Source organism: Neolamprologus brichardi, chromosome 5 (genome assembly GCF_056152115.1).
Source record: "Neolamprologus brichardi isolate AB-2024 chromosome 5, ASM5615211v1, whole genome shotgun sequence".
Lineage (NCBI taxonomy): Eukaryota > Metazoa > Chordata > Actinopteri > Cichliformes > Cichlidae > Neolamprologus > Neolamprologus brichardi.
Genome location: NC_142108.1, coordinates 10,804,426 through 10,824,322, shown reverse-complemented (window position 1 = coordinate 10,824,322; position 19,897 = coordinate 10,804,426). Strand labels below are relative to the sequence as shown.

General features: G+C 40.5%; 1 protein-coding gene across 1 annotated transcript; it reads right to left on the bottom strand.

Annotated features, from left to right (window-relative positions):
- Window positions 1-807: 807 nt before the first annotated feature.
- tgm2b (transglutaminase 2b) lies at window positions 808-11,283 on the bottom strand. The gene is made up of 13 exons (XM_006784489.3): window positions 11,163-11,283; window positions 8,118-8,297; window positions 6,985-7,203; window positions 6,363-6,481; window positions 4,409-4,537; window positions 4,138-4,315; window positions 3,841-3,973; window positions 3,435-3,538; window positions 3,114-3,353; window positions 2,383-2,658; window positions 2,135-2,295; window positions 1,836-1,972; window positions 808-1,252 (listed from the first exon to the last, which is right to left on the bottom strand). The coding sequence occupies exons 1-13, from the start codon at window positions 11,170-11,172 to the stop codon at window positions 1,105-1,107; spliced, it is 2,034 nt and encodes a 677-aa protein (XP_006784552.1). The 5' UTR covers window positions 11,173-11,283; the 3' UTR covers window positions 808-1,104.
- Between the last annotated feature and the right edge of the window lie 8,614 nt (window positions 11,284-19,897).

Here is a 19,897-nt window from a genome sequence, read left to right as displayed (position 1 = left end):
GCACTGTGATCTGCAGTTGTCTAATACAATGATAATTGATAATTGTGTCATAAAGCTAGAGTCCTCTCTGGTCATTTAGAAGTATTTGGAGGACAAACACTGGAGCCATGAGAGGCAGATGAAAGGGAACAGGTGCCAGAGAGCTCAGCTACAGGAGCCAAAGTAGACATGGAAAAAGAGGTGCATGAGAAATGGGGCTGAAAAAGCAGATATGGGTGATTTTTTTTTTCAAGTTAATCAACTGTCTCTTTTTTGTCTCTCTGACTACAGAGGAATTGAGAAAAGAATATAAAGGAAACTGGCATGTAGTAACTTGCAGAATATTCCACAGCTCAGTCTGAGTATAATCAGTGATGAAGGATTTATAAGTGAGAGGAGATTATGATGATCTTTGTTTTAAGTAAAGCTTTCATTGCAATAATAACACAGGGTCGTTAAATGATGTAATATGTTAGGAGACAAAAGATTAGCTTCCAAAGTGTGTTTGAAGTATTCATTTGTAATCTCAGTACATACGGGGAACTAATGCCGGCATGTTTACTGGGGACAAAGATGCTACCATAAAAGGAATATTTGCAGAGTCACAGTGTGCATGTGGAAATGGATCCCATGAGTAAAATAAAATATTCAGGATTGGCTGTGATTAGCCAGGGAAATATTTACTGTATATAAACAAGAGAAAAAGCATCATAAACACAGCTCCTCCATATTGCCTTTGCTGTAGTTAGTCCAAATGTGTTGTCTGTCATATAATACGCAAACAAAAACCTACACATTGCATTCTCAGTCACGTGGAAACAAAGGCTGTTACTGACTGGCAAACAAGATTTTTAATTTTGTCAAATAACACATAATACCTATAATCATCAGACTGTGGCTGGCATCGGTGAGTACAAAACATTCATAAATCACAGTAAAAAAAAATGGGGTTCAGACTAAAGTATATATCCACACAGTAATCCCTAATAAACAAGAGAGGAGACAGTAAGGAAGCACTGGAGCAGAAAGGCACTAAACTTGATTCATTGTCTAATCTTTAAATGCCTGGTCTGAAAAAAAGAGTAAGAATAATTCCATTTAATGGATTACGGACATTGAAAGGCTTTATTTTCCAATAATCACGTTTCTGTAGCCCTTGACATGACACAGCTTGTTACTGTCAAAGTCAACCACCAGCTTTCTCAGTCCAGAATGGGTGGGTGTGAAGTAGACTTTCACCTTGGCATCTTCCCCAGGTCCCACTGGTCCCAGCCTGCAGGAAAAAGGTTTAAAGATTACTTTTGAGGCAACACCAGAAGGTTTATATCACAGTCCTGTGATTGCATACACATTTCAATAATTCCTGCTGTCAAACAAACCATGATACTTGTGACTATTTATGGCAATGGTGCAGTTGGAGTTGAAGTGTTTGCATTGCTCTGAAGAGTTTGACCAAACATAGTCGTGGTAAAAAAAAATAGCAGGCACATTGCTCATCAGTCATGGAGTCAGAAACGCAAAGCTGGATTTATGTGAAGTAAATTATTGGACACTGTTCAAACACTCAATGAGGAGATACTCCTCCTATCTCCTTCTGTTGAGCAATCATAAGGAATCCATTTGGTAATTTATTTTCTCTCCTCCCTCCTCCAGTGACCTCCTGTCCTGACTAAACAGCAGCACATTCAGCCAGACATTCGGGTGCTGAATTGAGACTTGGCAGCAAAACGTGAAACAACATGACACAAATCTCATAATTCATAATTCAAATTGGGAAGTAACATTTCCATTACGGACAGTAATAATTTTTAAAAGGTTGTCTTGAAAAAAGACAAATATCTTAATGGCTTAATGACCTCTCAGTAATGATGCCTCCCCCTGTCAGGTTGGCCCCTTCGATGCTGAAGCAGCAGTTCTCCAGCATCTCTGGCAGAGGGTTTTGAAGGGTGATCTCTGCAGCCAGCTTCCGATTCTTCTTTGGTTCTCCCAGGATCTGTTCAGAAACAGGCCAAAAAGTATGACCCCTCTCAGATGAAGCTCATAATGCTGCTTATCTCATAACAATCATGCATGACATTGGTTATATTTATTCAGGTCACTTCTGGGTTTTAAAGACCCCAAAGGTTTGTATTTTGTCACATATCTTGCTACTCACCCTGACTTTGATTTCAGGGTTGTCCAGTACAACATTTCTCACTGCCAGTGTTGTATCTCCGGTGGTATAGTCCAGCAGCAGAGCTGCCAGACGGATTAAGTTGTCCTCAGTGATCTGACCACCGTATTTGGAGTAGTTCAGCCTTAGTGGAACTTTCCTCTCTGGAAGGACGTAGACATTATATTTTAAACTTACAGTGAAAAGAAAAGTCTGTACTAACCTTCTCTATCAGCGGTGAGCTTACTTACCTCCTCCAGGGGAAAGCTCAACATTGAGTAGATCTTTGAAGCCGCAGTTCCCTCCCATAAACCCATTATAGGACAGCGCGCAGGATCCAAACAACAGGCGGCACTTCTTCTCACTTTGTGTGTTGTTAGTAACCACAGCAAACACATCAAAGTCACAGCCCTTCCTCATATCTGATGTCACCTTGATATTGAGGTGCAGGCCTTGATTCTGCTGCTGCTGGAGCAGCTTGTTTTGGTGGTCAGCTTTCTTAAAAGCCTCGCGCTCTTCAGCAGATCCTGTGAGTATTGAAGCGACATCATGGCTTAAATAACAGAAGCCTCGACCCATATGCCTTGCCATGCTGTATAATCAATTTCTACAGTATATTTGAACCAAAGTGATAAAGTGTGTGTAGGAGTAAATGAGCCTAAGGGTGTTCTGAGTTGACTTTATGTGCAATAGGGGGAATGCAAACACTGATAAGCAATTCAGGAATGTAGCTAGAAAGTGACCCTGGTTTTACCTACAGGTATGAGGGAATGATTTCCACGCACACTTACGGTGTGTGAAAAACTGGGCAAAAGTGCAATGAATGCAAACATGTGAGACCATGTTGGATGAGGCGTGCATGGTAAATCCCTCTATGCATTGCAAACAAGTGTTTAAATAGTACATCTCGGGTAAATATCTATTTTTTTCAAAAGAGAAAGAACTTATTTGATTCAGCTGGAGTGCTAAAAGTTTGATCTACCTTCAGGGTATTTGTAGAGATGAGTGATGTCCTCTCTGGCATCACTGCCCACACTCTTGGTGCTGATCTTTTGGCCAACGAGTGCATCGGAAGAAACTTTCGATGTGCTGCCATCCTTCTTCTTCATGAATGTGATCACATCAGCATTGACCTCAGCAAAGACAAAGGGGGCATCATACTTGAGCGTGAGCTCACCTTCCTTAATGGCTCTGACAGGGATGGGGCCACAGCAGTACACTCCTGAGGGAAACGGGGGGGGAAAGACACGGTGAGCACGTTACTTGATAAAACAACATGCTTTTGATGGACAGTCTTTCTTACCTTCACTCTTCTCCTGAGGCGTGGGGTCATAGGCCTGCCAACCATTAAAGTCAGATTTAAGGTCAGGTCTAGTCATCCAGTTCTCTACCCAGCAGTGATAGTTCCTATAGATACAATCATACCATAAGCTGGATAGCATAATAGAAACATACTGCATGGTTATATGTATTACAACCATGCATCACATGCAAAAACATTATGGCCACTCTTGCCACACCTCTTCATTACTCCAGACCCAGCTGCCTGGCCCTAACCAAAGTAACTCAGGTCTTCACACTTGCCCCATGACACAACAGATTCACGCTGAGTATAGCCTGTGGATTCTCTCATTTCAAGATAATCAGTGATTTAAATTGAATCTGTGAGCTGTCCCACCATTTGTGAGTCAACTTAAAAGAGTTCTCACCAGATCATTTCTTTGGATTGAATGGGTTCTCCATTTTCTTTGACATAGCGTTCAATCACCAGGTTGCTGTTGGTGTCATGTGCAGACAGATAGTTGGTCACAACTCGGCAGGGGATGCCCAGGGCCCTGGAAACTGACAGGGTTTAACAACAACTTAAGTATTATCATATTTAAAAGATGAACAAAATGCATATCATACATATGTGCTTATATGTAGGATATAATGTTTTGTCTGCTTGAGTCTAAGCAAGCGGTTTTTAGAGATAGGCTACTAAGCCTGGCTCTGTGCTATCTTACCTGAGCAGGCCACTGCAGCAAACACCCAGCACTGTCCATAGCGAACAGGCTGACAGGCTTGTGTGTGCCAGTTGCGCAGGATTTCCACACTTCCCCTCCATAACATGGGGCTGACGCCTCCTTCATAGTCACCTGTCCATTTTCCCAGCAACACCCCTTTGTCATCATTGCAATTCACCTGCCAGGCAAAAGAAATATGTCTATGAAAATTAACAAAAAGAAACAATACACTCTCAAAATGAAAGAATATCGAGAAGTCAAAAGGACAAACCATAGCACTCAGCACTCTGGACACGTAAATAGGATTTCTTCTCCCTGAGCAGTCCTTGCCAGGATTTTTCAGATATTTAGGATTCATATCGAGAATCCTCAGACAGGCATCCAGGATTCCACTTTCAAACTGTACCGCAACATAAGACACATAACTGCAGATTAAGTGTGAGCGGAAAAATAACAAAACTAGGCATGTCATGGCGGGCACATGCTTTACAAAAATAAATAAATTCAACAAATCTGAAATACAATGCAAGTCAAAACTTTGAGCATACCCAATCATTCATATACAATACTGTTTTCATTCAGAATGATGGGCATTAAGGCTTCCACATTTTATAACAAGGAAGGGTTATGATCCTTTATTTTTGCAGATATTGTGCTTCTGCTGCTAAAAATCACATTTACAGTGATTTAAAGTATACTTTGTAGTGGACAGCAGGGCTTGCTGCCTTCAAATTCAACCTATGTCCATACTTCAGGAAGCAGAGGACTAAAGGGACTTCACTCAGAATTTTAAAGGGGAATCAGACTGATTTCTGGCAGAGCATGATGTGGAGGATATTTCGGCATTAAAGCAGGAAGGTAAAAACTCAGAGGAAGAGATACCAGCTTTTGAAGAGTCACGACATGGAAAAACTGATGGAACGCACCATCCATTAACCTCCTAACACTCAACAATTCATTCTTGCCCTCTGTGAGGGATGCAAGTTTGAGACCTATACATCAACCAAAGTATATGTGTTGTATCTCAGGCCTACTGCAGAGTAAAGAGGACATCCTGGGCTTTCTATTGATGTTGCATTTTATTGCCACAAGGGAGGTTAAGTGATCTGATATTATTATTCTTTTGTTAAAGATTTCAAAAATTTCAAAATCTTCATTATTACATTCTTGTCTTCATTTTACCAAGAGCTCAGAAATTTACAGTAATTTTAGCACTTTCAAAACAAAACTTTTATTCAGTGTCTTTGTAGTGGACAGCAGGACTTCCAGCTGTCATTTGTAGAAGGGGAGTCAGACGTATAGCTGTCTGGGGATGAGTTGCCAGGTGCAAGAGGCTGATATTATAACAGTAAAGTGAAAGCTCAAAGGACAAACAGAAAACAGAATTTGAGTTGGCTGAGCAAGTACAAACACGTTACCAGGCAGCAAGAGTTGAGGCTTGGGTGTGTGTAATTCATGATTTTCAGGGTTTTTATTGGGGTTTTTTTTATCAGTTTTATTATTAACTCAGTTTCCCTGGGTCTTTTCCCCTGTGTTATGAATAAATCTTCTTCTTTTTGGTACCTCCGCTGGTTTTATTTTGTTGTAACACAACAATATATATTGTCGGACACAAACCGGTCCGAAGTGCAGAAAAGCTTGGGGACCGCTGAGTTAGGGCTCTGAAGTTTTTCATTACAATATCTAGTCGGGGAAATAGGAGTCTTTTCACTAGAAATCAACTCTATTGAAACTGGGCTGAAATATCTGTGTTCATGGCATGATCCGAATACCTTAGCATCTGAATATACCAGGTCCCAGTTACAGCCAGTTCAATAGGTTAGGAGAGATTCTTTAAGATTAGACAGTCTATCAAAGTAACAAATGATCCTAATTTCTCTGATAGGGGAAGAAGGGAAACTGTCCTCTGGAAACTGAATTGTAGAAAGGGAGTGCTTAAAAAAATCAGAATAGGAAAACATTATCTTCTGGCTCTCAGGATCATACTAAAGAAAATACTACTTTATCATGCCGTCCACCCTCTTTATGTATCCACCATCCAATTTTTAGAGTTATGTTTTTTTTGGTATGTAGCATTTCATTAATTCTTTCACAAGTAGATGTATTTTTCTGTTATCAGAATGAGTGCGGTTCACTCCCCCACCGCTCTGGCACTGTGTGAACTTATATAACTGATTATGTGGATAATGTAGGCAGGCTGATTGTGTCAGTGTTGTTGCTGGTACCTGTCCGAAATTCCAGGGAGTAGGTATGGGATATTTGTAGGCTCCTCGAAAGATGATCCCATCCTGAGCTAAGACATACTCTGCCAATTTCTCCTCGTTGTCCATGTATACTGCATCACCTGTTGCCAAGAGACATTACAAACATTAATACATTCCTTAATACATGTCCTAACTAGGGTGTAAATGATGTACTGCTGGTCTTTAACTATTGGAAACTGCCTATTGAAAACACAAGAGTGTAAAATACTATTATGTAACAAAGGAAAGACTACAGGCTGCTGCTGGAAAGGTTAGTGCTAGCTCGGCTCAAAAGTAAACACAAGTGAAGTGGCTGACATGTTACAGCTGTCTTCTGTCTATAATCCTCTTTTTCAATCTTTCTCTTTCATTCACTTTCAATCCAGTGCTTCAAAACTATTCCAACAAAGGAATATTCAGCTCAAGGCTGAACTATTGCTTAAAAATCACAACATAGTTGTTTGACTATGCAACCGTTCCCTTAAATGGTCTCTTCACTCGTGCAACTGAAAAGTTCCTGCACCAACACCACTCTAGTGTAAAACATGATCATCAAAGTGAGTCTTAACAAGAGCCCCTTGCGCGACAGCTTCTGTTTACCCACCTGGACACCAGGGATTGAAGAGCAGGATGAACTCGATCCTCGCAGAGTGCCCCAGGGTCAGGGTGTAGCGGCCTATAGGCGCATCTGGTGCAGAGCAGATCGACAGTGTCACTATGTCTCCGGGTGGACTGGTGACAGCAGCGCTCCAGCAGGAAGTGTCAATGCTGGCAGACAGACCAAAAGAGGCCCTGGTGCCATACTGTTCAGAGGGTTGAGGACCTGCATGAAACCCCAAATATAGTTAGAAGTCTGAGTCTGAAAGAAGAGGCAGAGAGATCCTAGTGAAACAATCGTAGTTAGGGAATGTAAACTTACAGTATTCTCAGCCCTTATCAACTTTATTCTAGTAATCTTTGGTATGTCTTCTGATTTGTGGATATCATAATAGATTAGTAATTCATTCCTAAATTCTGCTGTGTTAAACAAATTTAAAATCATTTATGTTCACTTTAATCCACAGAGCCAACTCTTTGACATCTCCCACTCAGCCAGCTAAAGCAAGGGCAAGCTTTTGGCTCACACACTGGGAGGGATGAACGGTGCCGCTCTTATCCATTAAAACACATTCGACTTTCAAAGGCTGATATCATTATCTGTGATTATACACACGCTTTCCTCTTGGCGAGCAACATTTCCTGTTTAAAGAGTTACATTCGATGGTGTGCAACAAGTTGACTTATCATGCTCTTCATAACAGTCTTATCCAAATATTAGAAGAGGACAAGAGACAGGGAGCTTTCACTGTTTGTACTGCAAAAAATTTAAGATGCAGTTTCTAGGGCTGCAAAGAATAACAACTAAGGTCAAAGAGGATAGAAATAGAAACATCTTTTAGCTACTGTAACTGAGCCCAGTGTGAAAAGGGTGTTGCACTATTGCTGATCGCTGAAGACGGAACATGACTTCCCTTTCCATAAACTTTATTGTTTCTTTCTTATTGTTTCAAGTTGCTGCTAACTTCCTGAATGAGAGGACACAATGCTTTTCCTATTCCTATTGTGTAGGGAAAGTTTTATTCATTCAATTTTCCAATTGTTTTGATACAGACCATATAAACTTTATAAAAGAACACATGTATATGGACCAAAACACTTAATATAATATAAATATAATACAAGAATCAGGAGCAGTACCTGTTTCTGCAACACAATCAAGTGAGCTGACTCCTGGCTGGTAGCTTCCAGAGCGAAGGTACAGGCTGACTGAGAAAGGCTGGCCTCTCCTCACAATGAGACGATCAATGCCATTGAGATCGGTGCGATGGTCAGTGTTGTTGAACTCGCACTCCAAGTTCCAGTGATCGATGTCCAGAGCTAAAATGGAGAGAATAAAAAGGAAAGTATTTAAGTAGTATTTCAAATATGCAGTATAGTCTATAAAGAACCATCTTGGTAATGAGAGTTTCTATTATTCTTTATAAAAATGCAGATCAAGAAAAAAAACACAAAGAGTAAAAGAGTATCTGCATATAATATATTTACAATAATCAAACACTGTCTGCAGCACATTTAGCTGAGTACACACACAGCTACTACACAACTACTGACAGAAACTATACAGTGTAAATGCTATTTATATTAAACAATACTGACATATCCATAATTAAAAATTTTTACTTCTAAAAACATCTCTCACCTAGTAATTTCTCTCAATGCTGACCCAAAACGTTGGGTTTTTAGTCCAGAATAATCATTTAGATTTGTGAAGCATAGACATGTTTTAGCTCATTAGTCATGTCCTTGTTTCTTAAAAAATATATCTCTATGCATATGGAGCACATGCAATGTCGCAAAAAAGTGGAAGCTTTATAAAACCTATTTGCTGTGTAGGACATCGGGAACTCCAATGTCCAACAAATACTTATAAAAAAATGATCAGTTAACTGAAAAAGTGCAGTTAACAAGGTCTGGATTTCCTGTGTTGCAGTTGTGGATGTGGCACATAATCTAAAAAACATAAAACAACTGCTTTGTTTGTTCCTTCTGCTTGTGATGACTTCACTTTGAAATTAAACTGCAGACTGTAGGATGCTCTGTCTTTTCCAACATTCAAGGATGATATTATCTGACAGGTCTTCCTGTATTAATTTACCAGAAGCTAAACCCAGACAGTCACTCCCTTCACACTCCAGTGTCCTTTGTAACTTAAAGAATCCCACCCTTTGATTAAAGGCCCACCTATATGATGACTCAGAGATTCTCTTGCTGCTGTGTAACCACTGCTCATCTGCACTGTGACATGTCATGTTAGCCTCTCCTTGTGTATTATTCCTTGCAAACATAATGCTTGAAACAGACATGAGGTGGTAGTCACAGGGCTAGGAGAGACTTAAGTAAACAAAGGCTCGACTAGAAAAAGTTCCTGTGGTTTTACATGAAATCCATAGGGGCTCATTCCTCAGTATTTGGCATGGCTCTGATGTTTTAAACTTAGTCCGGTCTTAACTGAAGACACGTTAGTGCAGTGTATTCTGACACAGCTGGAGAGTGTAGTCAGAGCATAATGAGGGCTTTTCTGTTTAGTCTGTTCATGATCCCAAACCAATCAACACATATTTGGAAAAAAAAAAAGTAAGCATTGCACTGAAGCACAATTATTATATCAAGTTATATAGGAGCCATCTGGAGACAAGAAAGTCCAATAAAACATGCCCTCAGCTTACACAATGTGAAAACAATTACTTAGATTAATAACACATGGATGTCTGTCACCTTAAACCTTTAGAGACAACAGGCTAATGGTGCAGTGGGGAACTGACATCATCCTCTCTGCAGGGCTCTGGAGGCTTGTTGTGGCTACATTGATAGTACAAAAGGCAAGTATTTTGATTTGCTCCCGTAATTGAACATAAGGTTTGATTTAAAGCGGAGCAGCTTTGGTATGCCATATGGTATGCATGTGTGGTGTGAAGCCAAACTGAATGCATGTCACTGGGTTGCAGTTTATCCTGCAGGGTTGCGTAAATTATAAGGACAGCACTCCATTTTAAACTGCATGGGCCATTCCTAAGCTTTGACCCTCCCTTCTTTTCTAACCTTTACATACTGAACAGACCCACTCTCCACTTCCAGTCTACCAACCATGAGCCACACGCCACAGTCCCCCTGGTGATGTGTGGATCATGGTTAGCATCACTGAGGCCACTATGAGCCTCATAAGGAAAATTACACATAATCTAGCTGGGGACAAGTGTGCATGAGCTGGTACAGTTGACACTGTTTAAAATCCTGGAAAAATAAACAAGGAAAAACACTCTGAAGTTAAAGAACTTTTCAGTCTTCAAGGAGACACCCATGTTGACTGAGGTTCTCCTTCAAAAGTTCATTCAGATTTAAATAAATGCTCTGTGCACATTTAGCATATGGAAAACAAATGTTGCTTATTTATAAGAACTTAGTGTAAGCATGACCAACTACAATTTGTTCGGAGGTGCGCTGGCAGACGGTTAGGCTGCTATTAAAGTGTCCAGCTGCCCTCCACAGATATTTTTGGTATGCTGCAGTGTTTGACTTCACACACAGGTGGGCAACTTCTTTTTGTTTTTGAATTATTGGGGATTCCTATTAAACAGACATGACATGTTGTTTGTGGAGTTATGAATTTCTTAGCAGCACCATCCGAATTCTTTCTCGGTCCTCTGTGAGCCTATAAAGATAGCACTGGTTAAGTAGTAGAAGCACCAGCTGCTCTCAGCTGCTATTATTAAGTGTTAGGGACCTTGGAAGGCAATCATCTTCTCAAATGTAAAGGTGAAACATTTTTTTAGATCTTCAGATCCTTGATGAAAATGTGACATCACTATTTACTCCAGCAGTACGGTGCTGAAGTGAATAGTGATGACTTCAGACAGCAGTGGAAATCTTTGGCACCGTGCCTGCAGCATTGTTAGTAACAGCAAGAGGCTAAGAGTGAAAGTTTCACCTCCTAAACATGCACTTCTCTACAAAAATCTGTAACTAAACATCACAGTCACATTAACATAGACATAGTGGGATAATAATGAACACCCATGCTGACCCGAATGAATGACTCAAAACAACACATGTAACAATATTGATTTTTTTTTAAAATACTGAGTAAGGTCTTAACTATTTCTAACAAATTCTACTCATTAAAGACCTCTTCATGCAAAAGATAACATCACCATAAAATTAGTAAGGAGGCACCACACAACTTACCTTGAGCCATGACTATTTCTGTGCTCGTTGACCAAACTGTTTATTCAGGCAGTCTTCAGCTGAGAGAGGAATTTTATGTGTCTCTCTGTTGCTCTCTGCCCTATTTGTAGTCCTCGTTGTGTTTGACAGTCTGGTAGTGGGTGTGACGTGACCCTCCCCTGGAGAGTGAGAGCGAGAGAGAGAGAGCTTAGCTAAGACCAATAGTGAGCGCCTGCTACAAAAACACACACACGTACACACACACAGAAGAACTACTATACTTATTCATATAGGGTGTGTGATTCATCATCACACACCCTGTGTCAAGTAGGCTGAATGAATAGTAAAGTGCTGTAGTGATTTTGCAATGATCAGCATGGTTTACTGGAAAACAAGAGCAGGTTACCGAGTGCACTACGAGCTATCGTATTTAAAAAGTTTCAAAAACATTTAAAAAAGAGAGAAAAATTAATACAGCTTCAGGCAGCATATATATAACAAAGAAGTTGAGCAGGTAACAGAGACCATGGCAGCTTCATCTAATCATCTTTTAAACAGGGTTGTAAGCCAATTGACTGAGAAAACATGTTCCAGCAGATAAAACGTGTGGGGAAATATGTTATCATCATCTGATAATGTTTGTGAGATTTCCTCAGAAGATAACCTTTTCCAATCTAAACAAAGATTGTAGGTTGAAAAAATAACAGCAGTTCGGTCAGACAAATTTGCATTTTTTCCCCTTCAAGTCTTCTCAGAATTCTCTGGAATTTCCACAGAGAAGAGTTATTAAGTCATGGCAATGCATCATTTATTTTCTCCAGAATGCAATACACACTGTTTTGTTTTGTTTTTTCAAAATTGCCAGCTTTTGTCCAGCTTTTGTTTTTATACATCAAACCCCTTCTCCCTTTCCGTTTGTGCAGATTTTGTTTAACCGAGGTTGACTCGAACACATATTGAAAAATAAGTCCATTGCTGTCCACAGTTGTAAACTAATTTGACCTGTGAACATTTTTCAGTGTTTTTCATAAAACTCGGGTTGCTTGAAATTGATATTTTGAATATTACCAATCCCCCTACACCCTCCCAGTTAAGCAACAGCCTCCGAAACCAGCTGAAAAATAAAGGTATTGAGGAAATGCCAGAAAACTGCAATTCCTATAAAGACCACCTGAAGCTAACAGCAAAACTGAATCAGTGCCTATAGACTCCCATGTTTAAATGTCTACAATTATAGCTTTAAAAGGCATATTTTCCACACTTCTATGAAAACAGTTTAAGTCTAATTTCTCCCATCATAGGCTGGCTGGCTTTTCTAACCCTCCACATGGATGATATTGTTAGGGACATGGCTGTTTTGATTGGCAGGTGTCTAGACACAGCAGTAAGTGTCACAGCTACAATTTGGGGTGACAGATTTAGACTTTTCTGCCATGTTTGTAGTTTTCATGTCCTCTGGAGCATTTGGGGCATGAATGTTCAGACTAAGAATATTGTGGTGAGGTTAGGAGTTACTAAGGTAAGAACAGAAACACCTGAGCTTCAGGTGTCACGATAACCCCTGCATTTAAGGTGGCATTAAGCAGTTCATGTGTTAATGGTAATTTATACCATAGAACCCTACTCTAAAAAAATCATCATAGAGTTAACACTGAAGCTAGATTTAAGCTGCATTTTTTTTAGAGTTGCTCCGTGTTGTAAATTAGCCTTAATACATAAAGTGTTTCATGTACACTTTAACACTGCAGTTCCAAGGTGGTCATTAACCCTGTAAAAGCTTCACCGATGGTGCAACACCTCTTTTCAACAACACTTGTAAACCATAAAAGAGCACTGTAGTGTTGGCAGTAACACAACTATAACAGCTGCATAACTATAACAGGCACAGTAAACACAATTCCCTCAACAACAAACTGTGTTCCAAGGCAGGAGATTACAACAAACTGTTCCCAACATGCCACAATATGGCTGGTTGTGTGGTTAACTGTTCTAACACAACCTCCAAGAAGTTTATGCTTTAGCTGTGATGAATGAAATTCAGGTATTTTTGATCATCTAGAACTCCACCTTTTTACCCAGTAAATAAAGCATTCATTTATTTATTTGCTTGTTTGTTTACTGTGTTTCCTACATCATCCAGATGTTTTACATTTTGAGTGTAGGGGCTGCCTTAAACTTCATTAGCAGAAGAAAATAAGAGATGTTGGAAACACTTTCTTACACAGCTGGGAGTTCTGTGTTCCAGCCTTTAAAAATTCACATGTGGCCTTGACATGTGTATCAATTTGGGAAAATTAATCACAGAATCACAAGTACAGCAGGGCTGGAGGGAACACAAAAAGTAAGGGGATTACAGTCAGTATACACTCTGACAGATCCAAGATACACATCTCCGAATCAAATATTTCAACTGAAACACATTGAAAAGGAAAAAGAAAATCAAAAACATGTCATATCAGCTGCCAATATAGGTGAGGAATGCAAGAGAGCTTTGACATTTTTAAAAACGTTAACTTTTGAACTCAAGAGGTCATTGAGGGTCAATGCAATTTGCAACTGCTGCAGAGAAGCTTTTAAAAAGCTTCTGCAATACCCCATCATGCTAAGTTCTGTCTTTGAGGACTTTTGCTACCACTAGACAAACAACTTATCCCAGACCGGTAACAGTAGCAATAGAAAACTCACATTTGGCCAAATTCACAGTCAAACAATACATGTGCTGCCTGCAGATGTTTTTCCGTTAATCATATGACCATATCATCAAGTTACGCAGTACAATCAGAGAGAATAGTCACCACATGGTTCATAAGCCACTGGAATGTTGCTGGGATATTATGCGCAAACCAAAAGGCATCACCTTGTAGGAAGTGAGACTGGTTAATGTTATTAGAGCGGCTCGGCTCTAGGAAACAGAGGGACTTGCCAGCATCCTTAAATTTACTTTGTTTTTTTTAACTAGTAAACTGAGAGATATCCAGCTGGATTTGGAGTTTTCTGTTCTGTTATCTAACATGTGTTGTATCGCTTTCTCCAGCTGTTCTCTCTTATCAGGGAAAACGCAGTAAAAGTGTTGCTTGATGTGTTGAGCGTCTCTAACATCTATATAGTGCTCAATGAGGTATGATGAGGTATCAGAAAAAAAACTGTGATCAATGAAACCTGTTGTTGGCGCTTACCCTCATCCGAGTGGCAAAGAAACAACTGTTTGGTGGAAGCGCTCTAGAGCACCTTAGGTTTGTGGATGGTAATGTTTTTACCACTGATTTGGTTGCAATGAAATACAAAGATTAAGTTGCTTGACAGTGATAGCCTGGCACAAGTTACCAGACTTTGAGGGAGACAGCAAGCCAATGCAGCCCATGATTAAATACCCAAATGGCAGATCTATTATGTAATGCGACACATCAGGATTAGATCTTATGGACTGGTTTCACTTACCTGTCAACTGCCAAGGTCTTATATATATATATTTTTTCATAGTTTATTTGATCTTTATTAATTATTTTTATTCTAAGTTATTGTAATCAGGCCAGACTGGACTCGGGGATGGGAAAGAAAAACAAGAAGAAAAGTTCAGAAGAAAGTTAACAGAAGGAGAGGGGAAAAAAAGGAGAAAAGAGATAGAGAGAAAAGACCATGAAAATCTGCTTCATCACCTTTGTCTTTGTGTCCTTTTTTCCCCCCCCTCTTTTTCTTTTCCTGGATCACCTGTTGAGAAAGACTAGAGCAATAGAATAAACAACATCATGATGATCTATGTGAATATAACAGTAAATACTAAATATTAAACATTATTGTGCAGCACGTAAGATCGACAGCGCACAGTGTGCTTTGAGGTAGGAGCCAAAAAGGGTGTAGATTGTGTGTGTGAGCACCCGTGTGTACACCTGTGAGCATGAACGCGCTTGTTTTTAAAAGGTTCCTACATGCAATGATCTGTTAGAGGGTGTGGGGAGCCACAGCCCCGTCCTCCAGGGCATGAAGCAGGTATGGAGGAGATCAAGACTCCAGACATCCAGAGGCCCCCAGAACACAAGAGACCAAGGAAGACCAACAGAGGGGCAGCCGCGCCACTATCCCAGAAAGAGCTGAGGAGAGTCCCAGATGAGGGGTCACTCAGCAGCCGCGGAGCAGAAGCCAGGGGGGGTTGCAGTGACGGGTTCGTGAGCTCCGCTGGCAGCCAGCTGCGCCAGAGTGACCGAGCCCCAGGCCGAGAGGCCGAGGGCACCCCACCCCCAAAGTGGCCCCCATACACTCACCCGTCCACAACCCCTGTAACACACCAACCAGGACCCAAGCCCCCGAGGCCCAGCCAGGGCCCCAGCCCAGAGACTGAGCACCCCCACAACCCCACGCCACGAACCTTGAACCTTGAACCTTGAACCACGCTACCAGGTCAGTAACCCACGTACGTCAGCACAGACCCTCCCCTAGCCCCGCTGCACGCAGCCAAGGTCTTATAGAGACAAATCTCTTAAAATGAGACCAAAAGAAATAATGGTAGCTCCATCTGCGTGTCTGTCAGACACCTATATGTAATGCTACACCCTCATAGGATACTTTCAAGAAACTTTCTCTGAATTTAACAGGGACCACAACTTAAATGACCAATATTCTCCTAATATCTAATATCTCTTTGCACAAGTCATCTGCGCACCAGGACATTGGACTGCACAAAGTACCCTTGAGCTATACTTTTAAAAACCTTTGCAGGGGCAGGAGTCCAAAACAAACCTTAAGAGGGGGATCAGACTTCTGCTTCTGAACCAACTCACTACAAAAAAGATAGATAAGAGACAGATAATTACACTGTAATAACTACAGTTTCTATGTCCTATTATCACTTTGTTTTTTCAACACATAGCTCTAGTCACTGTACAAAGAGGAAACCTCTCAATCTCATGTTCAGCATATGTATGTATATATTAGGGGTGCAAATATTGAACCGTTCGATACAGTGCTTTCGGTTCAGTATGTATATGTATGAACAATACAACATTTTTAATTTATTTTATCAACTTTCCTTCTGACGGTGCTGTCTGTGTTGAGCACTCAGTGGATCTGCGCTCGACAGTGCAGCCTAGGCGGAGTAGTCGAACGCAGATTCACTGAGCGCAGGGCAAGCTAGTGAGACAGAAGTTAAGCTCTCCTTGCAACATGGCAAATTGAACCTCCCCCACCCTCATTCAGATCTGGCGTTTGGAACTATTTTGGTTTTCATGTGACGTACAACCCTGAAGGTAAGCGCGTCATGGACTAAAGTAAAACAGTATGTTGGCTGTGCCAGCAATGCTCAATTACATGGGTGGGAACTAGTGTGTTAGCGCAGTTAGCTCGTTAACGTGTTGGCCGTCCAGCCCCACGCAAGGGGCGGCGTAGCTCGTTAACGGAGATTTGCCATGTTGTGGCGTTAACCTCATTTCAGATTAACGCTGACAGCACTAGTGGGAACACAACAAATATGACTGCACATTTACACCGACATCATCCTAGTGCAAAGACAAGTGGAAGCAGACAAAAACAACAAGCACGCATGCTACAAACTTTACCCGAGTCATTTAGACAGCCGTTAGCACATGATTCTCCTTATGGGGACCTGATGCTGCTGAGAATATAGCCCAGAAGAAGCGTATAGTATAGCTTTTATTTTGGAAAGAGCCATTTCTCTGTAATAAACTCTCTTTTCCAAAGATGAGTGATTCCTCAATCAGATACAGGGCTCGCAAAATCGCTAGCCCGACATCCAGGGGCTAGCAATTTTTCCAGTCGGGCTACCAAAATCTATCTCTGCCCTGCCCGTCGGCCTATCGTAGGAAGAAAAAATATATGTCAATGCTTTTGCATTCTTTCGGAAATGTAGCTGGGTAATTATGTCATTGGCATCGGTGAGCCACTGTCAATATGTGACATATTGAAATCGGGTTTGAATTTGCTCTTGTTTTTTGCTTTCACTTTGCAATCAAGCAAATAGTGTATAGAGAGCAACAGCACTGATTGGTGAGTGATGATAATTTGCGCACCAATTCCTCTGACATCGTCTTATCAATCGTTAGCTTACTATGCAAACATGACAAGTGAAATCTCCCGCAGCTTAAACATGTGAGAGGTTGATCGCGCAGAGAATCGCTGAGCGTTATGTTAGTGCGTGTGTAAAAGCAGCAGGATATATATTTTAGTTCTGCTGAGCCAAATAAGACAGGTCAGGGTGAAGAAGTGACAGCCAAAGAAAAGCTTACCACAAAACGGAAAAGTTATGACAAATCAGACCATAAGGCAAAAATAAAGTGCAGCTTTATGGTTTCATGGACAAAAGAATTTCTGTGGCTGCAATATGACGAGCTAAATAACCAGGGCTGCACATAAGTGGTCCGCAGGTGCGCATTTGCTGTCAAAATAAAAAAACGCGCACAAGATAAGAAGTTGCAACGCGTGTTTGCATACATAAGATTTTCTGGAGGAGGACAGACATTTGTTTAGAACGCCTAAAGATGTCAAAGAAGCTCCTTTAAGCAATTACTTTGGTGTTCCTCCACCTCCAAAGAAATGTCAGGAGTCCGAACCACAAAAGAAGCACGTATTCTCGGAAAAGTGGTTGCAGGAGGTGAGCTGGCTTCAAACAAATGATGAACACACAGAGATGTGGTGCAGAATGTGCCGTGAAAATTTAATAAATGACAAATTAAAAAGGCATGAACATTTTTTTTTGTATCAAAAAAATATCGAACCGTGACACCAAAGTATCCAACCGAACCGAACCGTGAATTTTGTGTATCGTTGCACACCCCTAGTGTATATATATATATATATATATACACACACACACATATATATGTGTCAATGGAAAATTGTACTTAGTAGTCAGTATAATCTTTTAATGATATAAGTTTGTATATGGTAGAATACTGCATGTAACCATTTGTGTTTATTGAAAGGATGTCTCATCCTAGGAAGTCTGTAACATTCCAGGGTGTTCTGGCTTTCACCCCCACATCCTAGGAGCATGGGAAAGTTCGTACCTTGTTTTATTGTTTTACGGTAGGATTAACGTAGTTATATCTGTTTCCAGTCTAAGTGGTTTTGGTTTGATGAACTGCTGGACTTTCCAGACCAGCAGTTTTAGGGAAGTCTTTATGGGGTCACACTCTGACCCCCCCCCCCCCCCCCTCACACACACACACACCACACAAGCACTCACTGAAGTGTATAAATAAAGGACCAGGGCAAGTCCTCAGGGCGGGTCTCTGAGTCTCACTCTAGGCTGCCCTTGCTAGCAAGAAAATCTGTGTGTTTCTCCTCTCTGATTCTCTGCTGAAGAAGTGTTTTAGAATATATCTCTTAACAATATCAATAATAAATACATATATATATATATATATATATATATATATATATATATATATATGAAGCGTAAGCCTCCTGAACTTTGTCAGTCAGCACACTGACTGACAAAGTTCAGGAGTTCACATTTTGTTCCCATTTTCTTATATTGTATTGTTAGTGACTCACTAGTTGCAGCAGTTGGCTCATGTTCCCCAACATTTTCTATGGAAGTGATCTGTTTTACCACCAGTTTGCTCAATCCAGAGTTGAGACCAAGAAGCAGGGTTGCAGTCTTACACACCTCTTTGCAGCTTCTCTCCACATGTTATCCCCCCAAAACCCCATCCCCTAAGAGACTGCGTCTGCTCCAAAACAACAAAAAAAACTAACTGAAGATCAGCAAAATGAGTTAAACATAAAAAAATCACAAAGAAAGAATAATAGTTTCCACAATTGCACCAAAGAGTAAAACAGTTGAATGTGGTTAACTAAACATTAGGTCTCTCTCTTCCAAGTCCCTGTTAGTACATGAATTAATAACTGATTGTGTTTACACCTCTCTGAATCATTTCTTATTATTAATCTCAGCTCTCTTCCACACCATGTCTTTTGTCCTGTCTTTCTCCTCTCACTCCAACTGACCTTGGCAGATGGCCGCCCGTCCCTGACCCTGGTTCTGTTGCAGATTTCTTCCTGTTAAAAGGGAGTTTTTTTCCTTCCCACTGTTGCCAAAGCGTTTGCTCGTAGGGGATCATATGATTGCTGATTTTCTGTTTTATTCGTATCATTGTAGGGTTTTCACCTTACAATATATAGCGCCTTGAAACAACTGTTCTTGTAATTTGACACAGTATAAACAAAACTGAATTAAATTGAAAAAGCAAAACAAGCTCTTTCACAAAAGAAATAGCCAACTCAAGCCTAGCATTCAGATAGTTACTTGTATGGCATTCTTACACACTCTAAATCAGTGGCTTAAAAAAGCAACTGGAAACAATGAGTTGTTCCCACGTTCCCCACTACACTACACTAACACCGTGGATTCCTACAGGTTACCTATGAAACCCATTATATAAACACCTAGCAGACGAATCGTATTCTAACACCAAACCATTCACAAAGAACCAACTGCTGTACAAGAAAATAAACCAGATGAGCAAAAAGACTGACCAAACTTCTTCACCAACCCACAAATCGATATGGATCTCCCAGAATTGCTCTAGTGACAACAAATAAGCCTTTCTAATAGTCACCCAAAACAGGCCGGAAACCCAGTTTCAGCCCATTTTAAAATGGACAAGCAGGTCCAAGTTTAGACAAAAAAAAAACAGGGAGACCACACACATAATGAAGTGCAACAGTAATAAATAAATACATAAATAAATCATGAATTTTATCTGAAAAGAAAGATACAGTGGTTAAACCCTTGAAATAAA